Below are 17,459 nucleotides of genomic sequence, written 5' to 3' on the forward strand. Positions count from 1 at the left end.
AGCTGACAGCTGAACACTCAGCACGGAAACAAAAGGAGCCATCAAGCCAGGAAGGACACGAAGGAACCTTAAACGAAAGAAGCCAGGACAGCCAGGCTGCGTGCTGCAGGATTCCCACTCGTGTCATTCAGGAAAAAGTCCAGCTACGAAAGAGCCGGGGACAGGTGGAGAAGATAGAGGGGCAGAGGTCAGGGGGCTGCAGTGAGGCTGCCCTGCGTGGCACTCCAGGGATGGATCCAGTCCTTAGCCATCTGCCCCCTCCCACAGATGGCACCGCAGGCAGCCAGACACCAGTGTGAACTGTGGGCCCTGCAAGTATCAGAGCAAGCTCCTCACCTGGACCAAAGGTCGGGGTGAGGCAGACGCAGGTGAGAAGCCGCCCAGCTCTCTGCTCCATCCCGCCTTCAAGAGAGAACGCCAGCGAGCTGTCACGGCAGCAGCAACATGACACAGTCCAACACAGACCAGGAGGGGGCATCCAGAGGGGCAGTGGCGTGGAACTGGGGAGGGAGGGAGGGGGTCTGTGGGGAGCAACTCGGACTAGACTAAGTTACTGGAATTAAGACTTATTCTATGCATCTGCTCTCCCACAATATGGCGCTGGGAGAGGAGTAAACAGCTTCTACACAGCTGCCTCTCGCCAACTTGAGTGATGACCTCCAGGAGCTGATCCTGCTCCTGATTGGAGGAGAGCAGTGTGCTCGGCGTGTGGGTAGCAGAGTTGGGATTGGTGGAAGAGGACTATAAAGGAGGAGAGAGACAACATGCACCAGGAACATCTATCTGAAGGAACACGTGAGCAGCCCCCGAGAGAGCCGGCCGGCAGTGTGCCGCTCCCCCGCAGAAGTGGGGAAAGTGGCAGGGGGAACCGCCCTTCCACGGAGGTGGAAGGGATGGTAGCCAACTCGGGAAGAACCAGCAGCAAACCCGGGGAGGGCCGAGCAGACAAAAGAACAGCGCAGGGTCCTGTGTCGTTCCTCCACGAAGACAGGGAGCGACAGGGGCCCACCAAACAAATAGCATAGGACAACTCCCCAGAACAAAAGGGAATCATCAGGTTATGTTCAGAACATGGGACAGGGATAAATAACCCACACTAAGAAATACATTAACATTTTAAAACTCCAGAGATAAAACAGGAGCTAAAAGTCTCAGAGAAGAAAAGTAGAGAGGACCGGTGCAGCAGGACAGTGGATCCACACCGGAAACACAGGGCAGTGGCCCTGGTCTGCTGAGTGGGAGGAGAAAAGAGAGAAAGTACTCCCTGCAGAACACACGCTACTAGAGTGAGGCCATAAACCAACTCAAAGACCCGGGACCCGGATGTGGGAGTCAGCTCACGAGAGAAGAAACGGGTGGGTGTTGTGATACAGCATTTGAGACACCCCCACTCTATATCGGGGTGCTGGTTCAAGTCCTGGCTCCTCCACTTACAATCCAGCTTCTTGCTAAACACACCCGGGGAGCGAGCAGGTGGCAGCTTAAGTGTCACCCACACAGGAGAGCTGGATGGAGTTCCTCTGCTTTTCAAGTAGATAAAAATAAATAATTCTGTAAGAAGAGAGTGAAGTTATTCCTGGTATGAAGCAAAGAGAAGACAAGAGCCACGGGCAACCCAGAGCCCCCAGTCTAGCTCAGGTGACCCAGGCCGAGCCCCCAGTCCCACTCAGGTGACCCAGGCCGAGCCCCCAGTCCCACTCAGGTGACCCAGGCCCAGAGCCCCCAGTTCCACTCAGGTGACCCAGGCCCAGAGCCCCCAGTTCCACCCGGGTGACCCAGGCCCAGAGCCCCCAGTCCTGCTCAGGTGGGCGTAGACCCAGAGCCCCCAGTCCCGCTCAGGTGGGCGCAGGCCCAGAGCCCCCAGTCCCACTCGGGTGGCGCAGGCCGAGCCCCCAGTCCCACTCGGGTGACCCAGGCCCAGAGCCCCCAGTCCCACTCAGGTGACCCAGGCCCAGAGCCCCCAGTCCCACTCAGGTGACCCAGGCCCAGAGCCCCCAGTTCCACCCGGGTGACCCAGGCCCAGAGCCCCCAGTCCCACTCGGGTGGCGCAGGCCCAGAGCCCCCAGTCCCACTCGGGTGGCGCAGGCCGAGCCCCCAGTCCCACTCGGGTGACCCAGGCCCAGAGCCCCCAGTCCCACTCAGGTGACCCAGGCCCAGAGCCCCCAGTCCCACCCGGGTGACCCAGGCCCAGAGCCCCCAGTCCCACTCGGGTGACCCAGGCCCAGAGCCCCCAGTCCCACTCGGGTGACCCAGGCCCAGAGCCCCCAGTCCCACTCAGGTGACCCAGGCCCAGAGCCCCCAGTTCCACCCGGGTGACCCAGGCCCAGAGCCCCCAGTCCTGCTCAGGTGGGCGTAGACCCAGAGCCCCCAGTCCCGCTCAGGTGGGCGCAGGCCCAGAGCCCCCAGTCCCACTCGGGTGGCGCAGGCCGAGCCCCCAGTCCCACTCGGGTGACCCAGGCCCAGAGCCCCCAGTCCCACTCAGGTGACCCAGGCCCAGAGCCCCAGTCCCACCCGGGTGACCCAGGCCCATAGCCCCCAGTCCCACTCAGGTGACCCAGGCCCAGAGCCCCCAGTCCCACTCAGGTGACCCAGGCCCAGAGCCCCCAGTCCCACTCAGGTGACCCAGGCCCAGAGCCCCCAGTCCCACTCAGGTGACCCAGGCCCAGAGCCCCCAGTTCCACCCGGGTGACCCAGGCCCAGAGCCCCCAGTCCCACTCGGGTGGCGCAGGCCCAGAGCCCCCAGTTCCACCCGGGTGACCCAGGCCCAGAGCCCCCAGTCCCACTCGGGTGGCGCAGGCCCGGAGCCCCCAGTTCCACCCGGGTGACCCAGGCCCAGAGCCCCCAGTCCCACTCGGGTGGCGCAGGCCCGGAGCCCCCAGTTCCACCCGGGTGACCCAGGCCCAGCCCCCAGTCCCACTCGGGTGGCGCAGGCCCGGAGCCCCCAGTTCCACCCGGGTGACCCAGGCCCGGAGCCCCCAGTCCCACTCGGGTGGCGCAGGCCCGGAGCCCCCAGTCCCGATGAGGCAGGGTGCCAAGGAACTCCACAGAGATTCCCCAGGAAGGAGAAACAGGCTGTGTCTGCCCTGTGGAAGCTCCCGAATGCATGTATTTTATGGGGCTTCTAGAAGAGTATTTTAGAGTTTTTAGAAGGTGTAGGGCGATGTACAGATTAAAACCTAGGAATGAAATAGGCAGTTATTAACCTCGATTCACAAAGGTCACACAGGAAACACCACACTCCTACCTGGCTGGATACTGAGCAATACCTACAGCATTCGGCTCCTCAGGGAACAGTACGTGATGTGGGTGAAGCAGGCCTGGTCTTGTTAACAGAAAACGGTCCATGTTAATACGAAGAAGAAACAAGAGCAGCCAACGTCCCCGACAGAGGGACCAGCAGGAGGTGGGGGGGTGGTGTCTGTTCATCACTCGACCTTCTAAATCCAGCGTTTCATATTCTAGCGACACAGGCACAGCCGTAACATACACGTGGGGTTCTGGGGGGTTAGTTGCTGGAGCTCACCACCCCACCCGGGAAGCGGAGCGAGACGAGGCTGCTCGGTCGTCTCCAAGCACAAGACAGGTGGCCCAGCCCCGGGGGCCCCAGCTCTGCGCTGAGAAGACCCGTGCACAGGAGACCAGGCAAGCCACGCTCCCTGCCCCCGCAGTCACAGCCTCCGGCCGCTCGCCTGACCCAGCAAACACCAAGGAACTTCTACAGCATGCGGTGATGGTGTTTAATAAAACAGATTAAACATAGAGTTCAGATAGGCAAAAACAAAGGAAACTGGGGGAAAAGGACAGAACTTTTTATTCAAAAATTTTATATATTTTATTAAAAATTCGTTTTAAATTAATCGCAGGCAGACTGTAGTCTGCATTTCATGTATGGCACATTTCAGTTTATTATCATACTCTGTATCTTACTTCTACACACGGGCAACAGTCTAATCAGAGACTCAAGGATTTTCGTCTCTTCATCACAGAACTGAGTTATGCTTATTCAAAGGAGAAGGCCAGGAGGGGGCAGAGACACGAGGAAGCTGAGAGGGGCCAAGCAGCAGGGCTTCACCTGCCTGAGGGCTGCTCCCATCATCAGGCTGTGTTCTAGACTGTTCTAGACTGCGGAACACCACACCCCCTCACCATGCAGCTGGCACACGCCCTGAGCCCGGGCCAGGCAGCTGCTTCCCACTTGTGCCCCACTTTCCAGCCCTGCCCCTACCTGGCCTCCCCTCCTCCGCCAAGGAAGGTGACCCTGCTCCCTGCGTCTCTGCACAGCCCTATCTGCTGCCCCTGGGCAAGGGTGGCCAACGGACGGCCCTGCTGGAACAGGCCTTGGCAGTGACCTCTGAAGCTGTCCCCAGCTCCTGCCGGGCAGCCGCTCCTGAACGCACTATCGGAAGCAATACCATTTCTGCCCGTCCCATCCTTGCTCTAAGGCGGCACCAGCTTCAGGCTGTCGCTGGTCTTCCCGGGCCTCACCACCGCTTGTTCCTGAGTTGACAACTGGCTGTGTCTCCAAGCAGTCCTTCCACGGGACCATCAGGGTGATTCTGCTTCCTGCCACGTCTCTGAACAACTCACTGCCCCAAAGTCTTCTTGCACTGAGCACTGAGGGCCCTGCACAGCTGGCTTGGCAGCCGGCTGTCCATCTCCAGAGCGGGGCATCCCTGGCCACTGGCTCTGCCATCAGCTCTCCCTCCAGCACCCCGCGGGCCAGCCCTGCCGTCACCAGCTCCTCGCCATCTGCCTCAGCTCCAGGACACAGCGCCTGGGGAGCTGTGGGGTCCCTTCCCACCGAGGGCACACACAGTATCTCACTGAGAGCAGGGACCAAGGCCTTTTTGGAAAATGAGCAAAATCGTTCCAAATCAAACTTAACCACACTAAATTCCTTTGTTTATTTTTGAAAGCAAAAGAATCCAAGAAAAACTCCCATTCTCAGGACATTCCCATGAACGAATGGATAAAACTCGTTGAAAACGAACGCAAACCTGTTTTGCGGAGCATCAGTTCTGGGGTGTTCTCACCTAGAACACCTGTTCCTGACTCTCCCTGGTTGCACTGGGACTGATGACATCCCCACGCGGGGCACAAGGGACACGCTTCCCGGGCCTGATCAGACTGCGAGCAACGGTGGGGGAGTTAACAGGCGCAGCCCCCAGAGGAGAACACTCTGCCTCCTCCACTCTCGAAAGAGCAAGTGCACACAGCACCAAGGACTGCACGGCGTGAGGCTCGGCCTTGACTCCACTCTGAGTGCTTCACAGAGAAACCCGAGCCCCACCAAGCTTCAGCGCCAGGTCCCGTGGTGCACAACGGCCCCAACCGCTGAAGCCCAGGGATCTGGGAGCGAACAGAAAGACCTCAGATCCCTTCAAAAGCCGAGAGAAACACACAAGTGGATCCGTTACACAATTAAGATAAGCTAGCTAAGAACTGAAGCTAACAGATCGAAGCTTCAGCTCCAAGTTAATCGGAGTCCTACCCCTCATTGCGTAATTCCTAGAATGCAAGTTGGACTAATTACATGACTTCCTTTGAATCTTTATTAGAAATGAAAGAAATTCAGGTGAACAACTAATTGACAACTATACAAACGAAACGGTGTTCCCGCTCCCATTAAAGCTCTGTGGTTAACACCAACGACTTGGCCAGTGAGGACCACTTGGCCAGTGAGGGCGCCGGGCCACGCCTGTGCCCAGGTGAGCCTGTGACATAAAGTGCTACTCGGCGCTGGGGAATAACGAGGATCACCGACAGGGAAACTCTCTGGACGCTCTCTCTCCAGGCTGCAGGAGAAGCCAGGTTACAGCCAGCAGCCTACATAAAAACAAAACAATAAGCTGTCCAAACAGCCATCTACTGGCGCCTCTCACAAACGAATACACGGTCTGGGTGAAAGTCTTCAAATCACAGCAAACATCAACTTGAAAAGGACACGCACCCGATGGGACTCGCTGCTATTTCTAAACGATTAAACTTGGATCTTCACGTGCTTCTAGTACCAATGTTCATCGCCAAGCAGGGCTGCACAGGACGGCCCAGGTACCTCAACAGCGAGTCCCTCCCCGTTGTATGACGCACTTAACGCAACTCAAAACCATCAGCTTTCCCCACACGGCAGTGTAAGCTGGGAGAGCCGCATTTGTAACGTGCGTACTTATGCCAGCAAGAATGAAATCCAGAGGGCAAAGGAAGCGGCCCCTCCCCCAGCATTTCCGCCAACAGTCCTTCGATATAAGTACGGACATCTTCAAGGGGTGAGAAAGATCGAAGATAAACTTTCCTGAAACAGAACATGGAGTGGGAAGATGCTGGAGAGGACTTGGTGTTTGCCAGAGGGAAGTGTTTGCTCTCGGAGCCGACTAATGGACAGTCAACCTATGGAGCTCCTGAATTATCCGGAACAATACAGTTTGTGGTCTGAAAAAACAGCAGTATTCGTTTTCCAGGCAATATACTCTTAATATTAAGTTACTTATACACTTTAAAATACATAATCTGCACTTAAATACACTACCTTTTTAATGGCCTTTCTCACCTATCTATAACTTTGTTTTCCTATTAAAAACAAATGCAAGACACACTGCTGAGTTCTAATTTCTAACTGTAAGGCATCTTCAAAATATCTTCTCTTAGGACACACACATGATATAAAAACGAAAAATCAAACACAGAAGCAGCATAATAAATACGTTCGTACCCCTCCCGCCAGCAAGGATCAGCTGACACCAGTGAGAGCGACTTCCTGTGCATACAGAGACAACTGAGAGACACGTGAACGGCCTCGGAGTCGACCACACAGACCCCCCGGTTCCCATCCCTCGGGAAAGGCAGGATGCGGCACGGGAGAGGCGAGGCTGCCCAGGTTTTCCAAGTTTTGAAAAGAATCGTACACAGCACACGAGCGTGGCGACAGAATACTTAGATGATCTGTAATTGGTCACGAAGGCTACCGCAAGACACGGCTTTAGTCACAGTTCTCGTCCTCGGTCGCAGCAGGTGTGCCGACTACACGGCCTCTGCGTAGTCCAGATATTTTGCTGTGATGGGCTCTTCCAGCTGAATCCCGCCACTGCCCATGAGAGCAAATGCTGGGTACATGGTGTGCGAGCAGTCCACCGGGCGCTCGTACAGGCACCTCATGCGGTCCATGTCGTAGAAGCTCACCTGGCCCTTATCACAGTCCAGGCAGACCCCTATGCTCGCGGGCATGGGAAGAACTCTGTTCTCAGGTTCATTAGACGAAGTGGGTGACTTGGGTATAAAAACTTTCTTCATGCCGATGGTAACCAATGTAAAAGGCTGTGAAGAGTCAAAGCTCGCGTCTTCACTCCCGCTGTCGTGGCCGCTGTCTTGCTCATATCTGGAACACGAGACAAAAACAAGCCATCTGCATCTCCAGCCACAGACTCCAGAGTTCTGAGGGTCTTCACGTGGCAAATGCACACTGATTCAGAGTTAAAAGGGCTTTCACTTCAAACACTCTGATTCACAAACGTAACCAACTTAGAAACAAAGACGACACACTGCCATTTAGGATGATCCCAGACTCAGCCTCTCACTGGCTGCCAGGAAGCACTGTCCCCTTCTACCTAGACAGAGAGGAGGGCCTGAAAACGGGGCAGCAGTGAGTGTGGACACCTGGAACAAGGCAGGGAAGAGGGGAGCAAAGGGACGGGTCACAGGCTAAATACTGACGGCACACAGCCACACGCCAGAAGACAGAGAGAAGACGTGGCCCTGACCCAAGGAGGCAGCAGCCTGACATCGGCGGGCTCTGCAAGATGGCCCGAGACAGAAGCACGGTCCACCCTGCACCCGACCAGGTGTCCACAGCGTGCAGGATGGACCCAGGCTAGCCAGCTGCTTCTGTCTCTCTCGGAAAACAGTAAAACGCTTACAGAGAATTCTCTCTCGTTTTTCATTTAAGATGCATTTATTTATTTATTTGAAAGGCAGAGTGACAGAGAGGGAGAGACTGGCAGAAAGAGAGATCTTCCGTCTACTGATTCGCTCCGCAAGGGGCTGCAGAAGCCTGGGCTCAGCTGGGACTCAAACTAATGCTGTGGCAGGAGATGCCAGCATGGCAAACTGAGGCCTTACCTGCTGGGCCCCGGCAACAGGCCTGAGAAGTCTGACCCGAGCCAACACGCCCCTCCTCCTGTGCACGGCAACAGGCCTGAGAAGTCTGACCCGTGCCAACACGCCCCTTCTCCTGTGCACAGCAACAGGCCTGAGAAGTCTGACCCGTGCCGACACGCCCCTCCTCCTGTGCACGGCTCGCTTTTTATATATTTGGGATCAAGACCACAACAACTACTTCCCAGGCTATAAACTTTTAAAAAATTAATACTAATGTTCAATCAAGTAGGCAAGCTACTATGATTTAATTAACCATTTACAATATTCAGGATTATGTAAATTTTTGTCTTTGTGCAAAAAATTTTTCCTCTTTTTAAATTTCTTATTAGTTTAAAATTTTATTTGAAAGGCAGAGTTACAGAGAGAGGGAGACAGAGCTCTTCCATCCACTCACTCCCCAAATGACTGCAACAGCTCTGAGGCTGGGCCAGGTCAAAGCCAGAGGCCTGGAACTCCATCTAGGTCTCCCACGTGGGTGCAGGGGCCCAAGGACTTGGGCCATCTTCTGCTGCTTTCCCAGGCCACAGCAGAGAGCTGGACTGGAAGTGGAGCAGCTGGGTCTCAAGCCGGTGCCCATGTGGGAGGTAGGAGTTGCAGGCAGCTTACTTAACCCACTGTGCCACGATGCCAGGTCCCAAAAGTTTGTCCTATCATTCAGAATGACCCAGGAGACAACTCAGACGAAGTAAAAAAACTGACCAACTGACCAGGCTTGTCACCTTGCCCTTCTAAAGGAAGCTAAGCTGTGCGGTATTAGTCTCTCTAGAAGCTGCGATCTGTGGCTGTGGAAACACATCTACCATGAGCGAATGTTGTGAGGAACACAGGACAAAGTTCAAGGAAACTGAGTCCCGAGGGAAGAACTCCAGCTCAGCACCAGCTGTGAGGGCGGCAGTTAAAAGCAGTTCACACCTGCACGTGGGTGATTCCTATCGTGTAGTTCAGGTAATGTGCACAAGACTCCTAAAAGTTAACGCCGTGGAGCTGCATCGCTACCGAGAGGTCACCTAAACAGGTGTGTGTCAGTGTGACATCAAAACGGAACCCCTAAATCTCACCATTCGGCCTGTTCTCACATGGGCCAGCCACACAGCACAGCCGGAACACCCAGATCTAAGGGACGTGTTTCAGAAGCAATAGAAACCCGAGGGTACTTCAGGCTTATCTTGTTGAACAAGGCTGTTTACCTTCACAAGAATGATCAAGTTTCTGATCAATAAGGAGCGGAGGGCGGGTGTTTGGTGCAGTGGTGAAGTGTCCCTTGGGGCACCCACGTCCTGAATCTGAGTGCCTGGTGCAAGTCCCACCTCCACGTCCAGACTCGTGCTCATGTGCACCCTGGGAGGCGGCAGGGGGCGGCTCAGGTACTTGATTACCACACCCACGCCGGAGACCTGGTCTGAGTTCCTTGGCTCCAGCCTGGTCCAGTCCTGGCTGTTTGTGGGCATTTGAGGGGTGAACCGGCACAAAGATCTTTCTCCATCTGCCTGTTGGCCTTTCTCTGCATTTCAAATAAAGTGAGAAAATAATAGAGACAAAAATGACAGGGCCAGCACTGTGGTGTAGTGGGTTAAGTTACCACCTGTGGCACTGGCATCCCATATGGGCGCTGGTTCGAGTCCTGGCTGCTCCACTTCGATCCAGCTCTCTGCTGTGGCCTGGGAAAGCAGCAGAAGATGGCCCAAGTCCTTGGATCCCTGCACCCGCGTGGGAGACCTGGATGGAGTTCCTGGCTCCTGGCTTTGGCCTAGCCTCAGCCTCTGTGGCTATTTGGGAAGTGAATCAGTGTATGGAAGATCTCTGTCTCCCCCTCTCTCTGTGTGACTCTGCCTTACACACACACACACACACACACACACACGAACAAGAGCACACAGCAGGCTCTACCTTGGGCTGGCCGTGTCCCGAGGAGAGCGGAGCCACTCCTGCAGCTTATCGCTGGAAGCCACGCCCACTTTCACCAGGTAGGAATAGGGCTCCACGCGCAAGGCCCAGAAGTGCTTCCCTTTGGTGATGCCGACGTCGCCGATGATGTAGTCCAAGGTTGTGTAGCAGCCCACTTGGATGCGCTCAGCCGCGAGCAGGATGTTAAACCCAGCTCTGCTCTCCACCCGGTCTCTCTTCAGGTTCAGCAGGAGGTGTTCGTTGTTGTAGCCGCATTTCTCATCGAAGAGGAAACTGAAGACTAAACAGACGTGAATCTGCAGTCAGCCTCAAAGTCACGTAAGGTTAGACTTACCAGGTTTCCCAAATGGGAATTTCCAAGAGACAGGAAGAGCCAGGTGTCACCAGGCTCGCCACCATGACAACGCAAACCCCATCAGCGAGGGCTCCCAGGCCGTCCTCCACCATCTTCACAGACCCCCGAGGTAGGCGTCTTACCTGCTGGTGAAACCTACGAAAGCAGCTCTTGGAACAGGGATGGCAAAGCAAATGTGGGCATTGCATGCGTTATACCTAACTAAAATAAACGGCAAGGGCCAGTGCCGTGGCTCAGCAGGTTACAGCCGCGGCCTGCAGCACCAGCATCCCATATGGGTACCAGTTCAAGTCCCAGCTGCTCCACTTCCAATCCAGCTCCCTGCTAATGTGCCTGGGAAATCGGCAGAGGATGGCCCAAGGGGCCCCTGCACCCACTCGGGAGTGGTTCCTGGTGTCAGCCTGGCCCAGCCCCAGTCATTGCGACCATTTGAGGAGTGAACCAGTAGATGGAAGATTCTCTCTCTCTCTCTCTCTCTCTGTCTCTCCTTCTCTTTCTGTGTAACTCTGCCTTTCAAATAATAAATAAATCTGAAAAAAATAAAATAAGCAGCAGCACATTTTCATGAACAGTTATGCATTTTCTTATACGTTTCATCCAAATTTTGTAAATTTGGAAAATGTTATCTATTTTAATAAGGTCTTAACCGCCTCAATCAAATGGCAGACATGAGAAATCTGGTGCATTGCTTCAAAGAAATAAAATCACGGGCTCTGGGTTCAGAGACACCAGGTTCAAATCCCTGCACACACCTTTCACTCGAGTCTGACCTAGACTTTAGCATCCTGTGCGGCAGAGCGGACACAGTCCACCTAGCTCCCTCCCAACACGGACCCAGGAAGCTTCGGACTGGTACCAGCCACCGCGCAGCAACCCCAGGGCCAAGGGAAAGTGGCCCGCCCATGCAGTGGGCAGCGCACCTTAAAGAGGAGGAATCAGCTCCATGCTACAACACGGTGGGCGCTGAGGTAAGCCCGACGCAAAGAGACAAACGTTGTGACCCCACATGCATGGGGAACCCCAAAGAGGCAGAAAGCAGACAGGTGATGCACTGGGCCCTCACGGTCAGAGGCCACTGTGGGGTCCTCCGGGGACAGGGCCCTCACAGGTCAGAGGCCACTGTGGGTTCCTCTGGGGACAGGGCCCTCACGGGTCAGAGGCCACTGTGGGGTCCTCTGGAGACAGGGCCCTCACGGGTCAGAGGCCAATGTGGGGTCCTCCGGGGACGGGGCCTCACAGGTCAGAGGCCACTGTGGGGTCCTCTGGGGGTGGGGCCCTCACGGGTCAGAGGCCACTGTGGGGTCCTCCGGGGACAGGGCCCTCACAGGTCAGAGGCCACTGTGGGGTCCTTCGGGGACCGGGCCCTCACGGGTCAGAGGCCACTGTGGGGTCCTCTGGGGCGGGGCCCTCACGGTCTGAGGCCACTGTGGGGTCCTTCGGGGATGGGGCCCTCACGGGTCAGAGGCCACTGTGGGGTCCTCTGGGGACGGGGCCCTCACAGTCTGAGGCCACTGTGGGGTCCTCTGGGGACGGGGCCCTCACGGTCTGAGGCCACTGTGGGGTCCTTCGGGGATGGGGCCCTCACGGGTCAGAGGCCACTGTGGGGTCCTCTGGCCACGGGGCCCTCACAGTCTGAGGCCACTGTGGGGTCCTCTGGGGACGGGGCCCTCACGGTCTGAGGCCACTGTGGGGTCCTTCGGGGACGGGGCCCTCACGGGTCAGAGGCCACTGTGGGGTCCTCTGGGGACGGGGCCCTCACGGTCTGAGGCCACTGTGGGGTCCTTCGGGGACGGGGCCCTCACGGTCTGAGGCCACTGTGGGGTCCTCCGGGGATGGGGCCCTCACGGGTCAGAGGCCACTGTGGGGTCCTCCGGGGACGGGGCCTCACGGGTCAGAGGTCACTGTGGGGTCCTCTGGGGACTGGCCCTCACGGGTCAGAGGCCACTGTGGGGTCCTCCGGGGACAGGGCCCTCACGGTCTGAGGCCACTGTGGGGTCCTCCGGGGATGGGGGCCTCACGGTCTGAGGCCACTGTAGGGTCCTCTGGGGACAGGAGAGCGGATGGCAGCTCAGGACTGTGCATGCACTGAGTTTAACCTCACTGAGCTGCACACTAGGAAACAGCTGAAAGTAAATTCGACCTCCAACACAATTTCTACAGACGCCTGCTGGCCACAACGCCATTCGTCACAGCGGCTGGCGGCTCTTCTTGGAAACGCCCACTGACAGCCACACTAATCCTGCTTCCCCTCAACCCCCGGATGCCCCCCTCCTGGTCCACACAACAAATGTAAAGGGCCACGCTGGTTACGTGGCTTCAGCCAGAAGCCAGGAAGAGAAGCCCTAAGGCCTCCCGAGCTCCCCTCCCACCCCGACCAGGGCCCTGGGACCGGCAGCCTCGTCCCGGACTCTTCTCCTTCTTCCATTTTTGGTCAGAGACCAGAAAAGAATGTGGAAATAGCATAGACCATCAACCACTCACTTAATGCTCTCAGATTCATCCTGAAACTCTCCACTGGATTATACGGAAATCCAGTAAAAATACTTTTTAGCCTACCATATATGTATCTGCATTCTGATTTTTCTGTTTTTAAGTCTACAATAAGCCTGAAAAACAAACAGCAGAGAAAACACACTGTTTCTATTTCAGACAAAAAGGGAAGGAAGGGTAGAGGCAGAAAGCAGGGCACAAAACCAGTGCAAGGGGCGGGGCCGTGGTCTACACCAGCCCCCAGTGTCTGCAAGAGGGGCTCTCCTGCTGGGCAGCGCCAGCACAGCCTCCCAGCCGAGCCAGCGTCCCAGCTCCCCACCCGCCAGCGTGCAGCTCAGACACAGTTCACCTGGCGCTTCAGAACCTTTGCGGGAAATGTGCTGTTTTGGTTCAAAAAATAGTTGTGAAATCTACCCACAGTTTTCCCTTAAAAACTGTGCACTTCTGTGACGGCCCCTCAGACGCACAGATTTCACATACAGTGTGCACTTCTGTGACGGCCCTTCAGACACAGGGATGTCAGCAGCGAGGTCCCGCCACGTGCTGAGAGTCATGGAGTCGGAGTCGGAGAGAAAATCCACACCTCCAAGAGCCCAGCTAAGTCAAACCTGGACGGCAGATACTATAATGATCAAATTAAAAATACCTAGCTAGGGGAAAACAGCAGAAGGTGGCCCAAGTCCTTGGGCCCTGCATCTGCGTGGGAGACCTGCGTGGGAAGAAGCTCCTGGCTCCCGGCTTCGGATCGGCACAGCTCCAGGCATTGCAGGCAACTGGGGAGTGAACCAGCGGATGGAAGACCTCTCTCTCTCTCTCTCTCTCTGTCTCTCCCTCTTGCTGTCTGTAACTCTACCTCTCAATTAAATAAAACAAACAAACAAACAAAACAAAACAAAAAAAAAACTAGCGAGCGGCCATGCTTTAGAGAACCGAATAGAACTATTCTACTTAAAACTTCTATTTAATCCGACGGCACACCCTGCCCACTCAAATGCCTGCCTGACGCCGGTCAGAATCTAAGCCTGGGCTTCGTGTTCCATTCATTTCTGCACCTTCACTGGGGGCGGACGCCCACTTTTCAGGAGTCTTGTGCAAACGCTGGGGTCTGCACTCTGTCAAGGTCTCCCCCCGGGGCCGTTTCCCGTCCCAGGTGCCCGGTACCTGGGGCCGGCGGCGTGTGCAGAACCAGCTCCCGGCTGCAAGGGCTGCAGACGGAGCCGCGGTAGGCGCGCACGCGGAAGGCGTAGCTGCAGTTGTCCTCCAGGTCCGTCACCACTTTGCTGGTGCCGCACACCTGCAGCTCACGCCAGGGCACCATCTCCTCCTCCCGGTCCAGCTTCCGGTACTCCAGGACATAGCTATCCGCCTTGCCCTTCTCCGGGTGGTGCCAGGTGATCAAGGCACTGTTGTAAACCCTGCTCTGCTCCTCGCTGATCTCTGGCACGTCCAGGCCTGGAAGAGGTGGGAGAGGCGACACCGTTACAACACCGGGCTCGCACGGGCTGCTTCCACGAGGGGCACTCCACGACTTCCACACTGTCCACACTGTGCCCGTCTCCAGTCCCATGTATAAGAAGAACAGCAAATATTTCCAGATACTAAGCCAACAAATTTAAGATAAACCTACCTAGATTTAATGTGTTAGATTTCTTTACACTGAGAAAAAAATACAGAATTACACTCTAAAACTTTAAAGGTAGCAATCATGCTATTCTAATCCCAACTTAACCTTGTATTTACAACAGAAATGAAAAAGAAGAATGAAACACAGGAGACAAAGACTCAATTAAAGCTTTGAGAAGTATAATTATTAATTCTGAAACATCATCAATGAAATTTTTCAACCACACACCTCCCGCCTACTAGTAACAGCTATGCACTTGAAATTTTCTTTATGTTTTCCTATCAACAAATGACAATTTTACTATTTTAAAAACTAAGTTTGGTGACAGAAGCAAACAACCTCCCAATGAGCACTGTGAATCTCGTTCCATGCTTTCTCCCACACAGTCACAGAGCAAGTTCATTTTTCTTGGCATAAACATGATACAGATTTTTCTAAGAAAATAAAAAAATCAAACACACAAAAAATGTTAAATAACTCAGAGATGAGCACTATAACAATGGCAGAGACCATGCCAGCATGCCCCCCGCTGGTATTCTCTATGTGAGTGTATCGATATTTAACAGTCTAGTTTCTAAAACAGGTTTCTAATATTCCACTAATGACGACTACATTATAGCCAAGTGCTTGTGCAGATGCAAAATCCCTTCCACAGAACAAATTCCCAAGCTTGGGTCATTTGGTTAGAACAATAAGTTATAAAAGTTCCATGTGGGGGCCCGGTGCTGTGGCTGCTCCAGTTCCAATCCAGCTCCCTGCTGTGGCCTGGGAAAGCAGCAGAAGACGGCCCAAGTCCTTGGGCTCCTGCACCATGTGGGAGACCTGGAAGAAGCTCCTTGCTCCAAGCTTCATATGTACCCAGCTCCAGCCATTGTAGCCATCTGGAGAGTGAACCAGTAGATGGAAGACCTCTCTGTTTCCTTCTCTGCCTCTACCTCTCTGTAACTCTACTTTTCAAATAAATAAATAAATCTTTAAAAAAAAAAAAGTTACACGTGGGGCAGGTGCTATGGTGCAGCAGCACCAGGCATCCCATATGAGTGCCAGTTTATGAGACCCGGCTGCCCCACTCCCGATCCAGCTCTCTGCTGTGTCCAGGGAGAACAGCGGACGATGTTCCAAGTCCCTGGGCTCCTGCACCCACACGGGAGACCCGGAAGAAACTTCTGCCTCCTGGCTTCGGCCTGACCCAAGCCCCTGGCCATTGCTGCCATCTGGGGAGTGAATCAGCAGATAAAAATCTGTCTCTCTCTCTCTCTCCTCTCTCAGTAACTTTGGCTTTCAAATAAACAAATAATCTAAAAACAAACAAACAAACCAGGTATGGCTAGTATTGTGGTGTAGCAGGTAAAGCCGCTGCCTGAAACGCCAGCATCCCATATGGATGCCGATCCAAGTGCCTGCTGCTCGTCTTCCGATCCAGCTCTCTACTAACACACCTGGGAAAAGCAGAGGAAGGCGGCCCAAGCACTTGGGCCCTTGCCATTCATGTGGGAGACCTCGATGAAGCTCCTGGCTCCTGGCTTCAGCCTGACCCAGCCCTGACTGTTGTGGCCTTGTGGGGAGTAAACCAGAGGAAGGAAGATCTCTCACTGTCTCTATAACTCTAGCTTTCAAAAAAAAAAAAAAAAAAAAAAAAAAGGTTATACATACATACTCACACTAAAGCACAAAACAGGATATGAAGTGAGATCACAGATAAGGACAAAAGGACATAAGCATGCACTGACAGAATCACTACACAGCCACAGAAAGACCTGCAAAATCACGCTAAATACATAAACGTTTATTTACTTATTTGTTCTCATTTTATTTGAAAAGCAGGAAGACAGGGAGAAATCTTCCATCCACTGGTTCAGTCCCCAAATGCCAAGACAAAGGTAGGGACGAAGAACTTACTCCAGGTGCCCCTCGTAGGTGGCAGGGGCCCAAGCACTTGGGCCACCACCTGCTGCTTCCAGGAATACACATTAGCAGGGAGCAGGGGCGGAAGCAGGGGAGCCAGGACTCGGAGCAGCTGCTCCAGGATGGCCTGCGGGCATCCCAGGCGGCCTCTTCGTGGCTGTGCCAAATCTCCACGCCCAGAACACACCATAAAGCCTAAGAAAATGGAGAAGGCACAGAACACCACAAGCAGCACACCCCACTCCACACCCTGTTCTTCTTCTGAAACACAGACTACTAAAAAGTGTGCACACAGGAAAAAATGGGGGGACACCACTGGTCAGAGGTGGGGGTAGGACCACGCCCACCGACCTGCGCAGGTGTGAGCTCTACCCACACGCAGTGCCACCTTGTCAGAGACCCTGGCAGAACTGTCAGGTCAGCTAACATATACATGCAAACCAACTCTGGGGTAACAGAGGGAGTGCAGGAAGGAGAATCAGCCCTCGACGTAGTAGCAAAAACGAGTCATGTAATAAACGTCTATCAGACTCAGGGGTAAAAGAAAGGTCCCAGTCACCAGAGCTGCTAGGAGACACGAGCCAGACCTCCTGGGACTGAACGTGCAGAGCCCCAGCCCAGCCCTCTCTGGTCAGCGGGCGGCTGAGTCAGGACGGCGATGCTCACGTCACTGGGGGATGAGGCTCGGGAGCCGAGGGCGGCCAGAGGGAGGGAGGAGCAAGATAAGAGCTCCCAGCTGTGCAGCACACACCCGGAGCGGGCCAGGACCTGAGCCCTGAAAACCACACGCTGATGTCCCAACACCCACACCCCAGCGTGCCACCGCACCCAGGACCACTGACATCCCTGTGGGAAGAGATCGGGACACAAAGGGGACTCTGGTGACGTCAAGGGGAGACCATGGCACCCAGCAGGCAGGGGAGAGGCCTCAGAAGAGACCAGCCGGGTCCACACCGTGGCGGGGAGCAGCCCTGGCCACACCTCCGGGCCCCGGGCTCCCCCGGGCAGCTTCAACTGTCTGTGCAGATT

The 17,459-nt window shown here is 55.0% G+C and overlaps 1 protein-coding gene across 4 annotated transcripts in view; it reads right to left on the reverse strand.

Annotated features, from left to right (window-relative positions):
• Nucleotides 1–3,795: 3,795 nt before the first annotated feature.
• Nucleotides 3,796–17,459, reverse strand: part of TRIM36 (tripartite motif containing 36) — a 43,205-nt gene continuing 29,541 nt past the window's right edge. For all 4 annotated transcript variants that reach the window (XM_051843332.3, XM_051843333.3, XM_051843336.3 and 1 more), the window contains 3 exons: nt 14,063–14,353; nt 10,039–10,336; nt 3,796–7,372 (listed from right to left, as the gene is read on the reverse strand). In XM_051843332.3, coding sequence (XP_051699292.3) covers nt 7,018–7,372; nt 10,039–10,336; nt 14,063–14,353 — 944 coding nt within the window. In that variant the 3' untranslated portion in view covers nt 3,796–7,017. The remainder of the gene's footprint in view (nt 7,373–10,038; nt 10,337–14,062; nt 14,354–17,459) is intronic.

This window comes from Oryctolagus cuniculus, chromosome 6, assembly GCF_051225735.1.
Source record: "Oryctolagus cuniculus isolate XC-2025 breed Fujian yellow rabbit chromosome 6, ASM5122573v1, whole genome shotgun sequence".
Lineage (NCBI taxonomy): Eukaryota > Metazoa > Chordata > Mammalia > Lagomorpha > Leporidae > Oryctolagus > Oryctolagus cuniculus.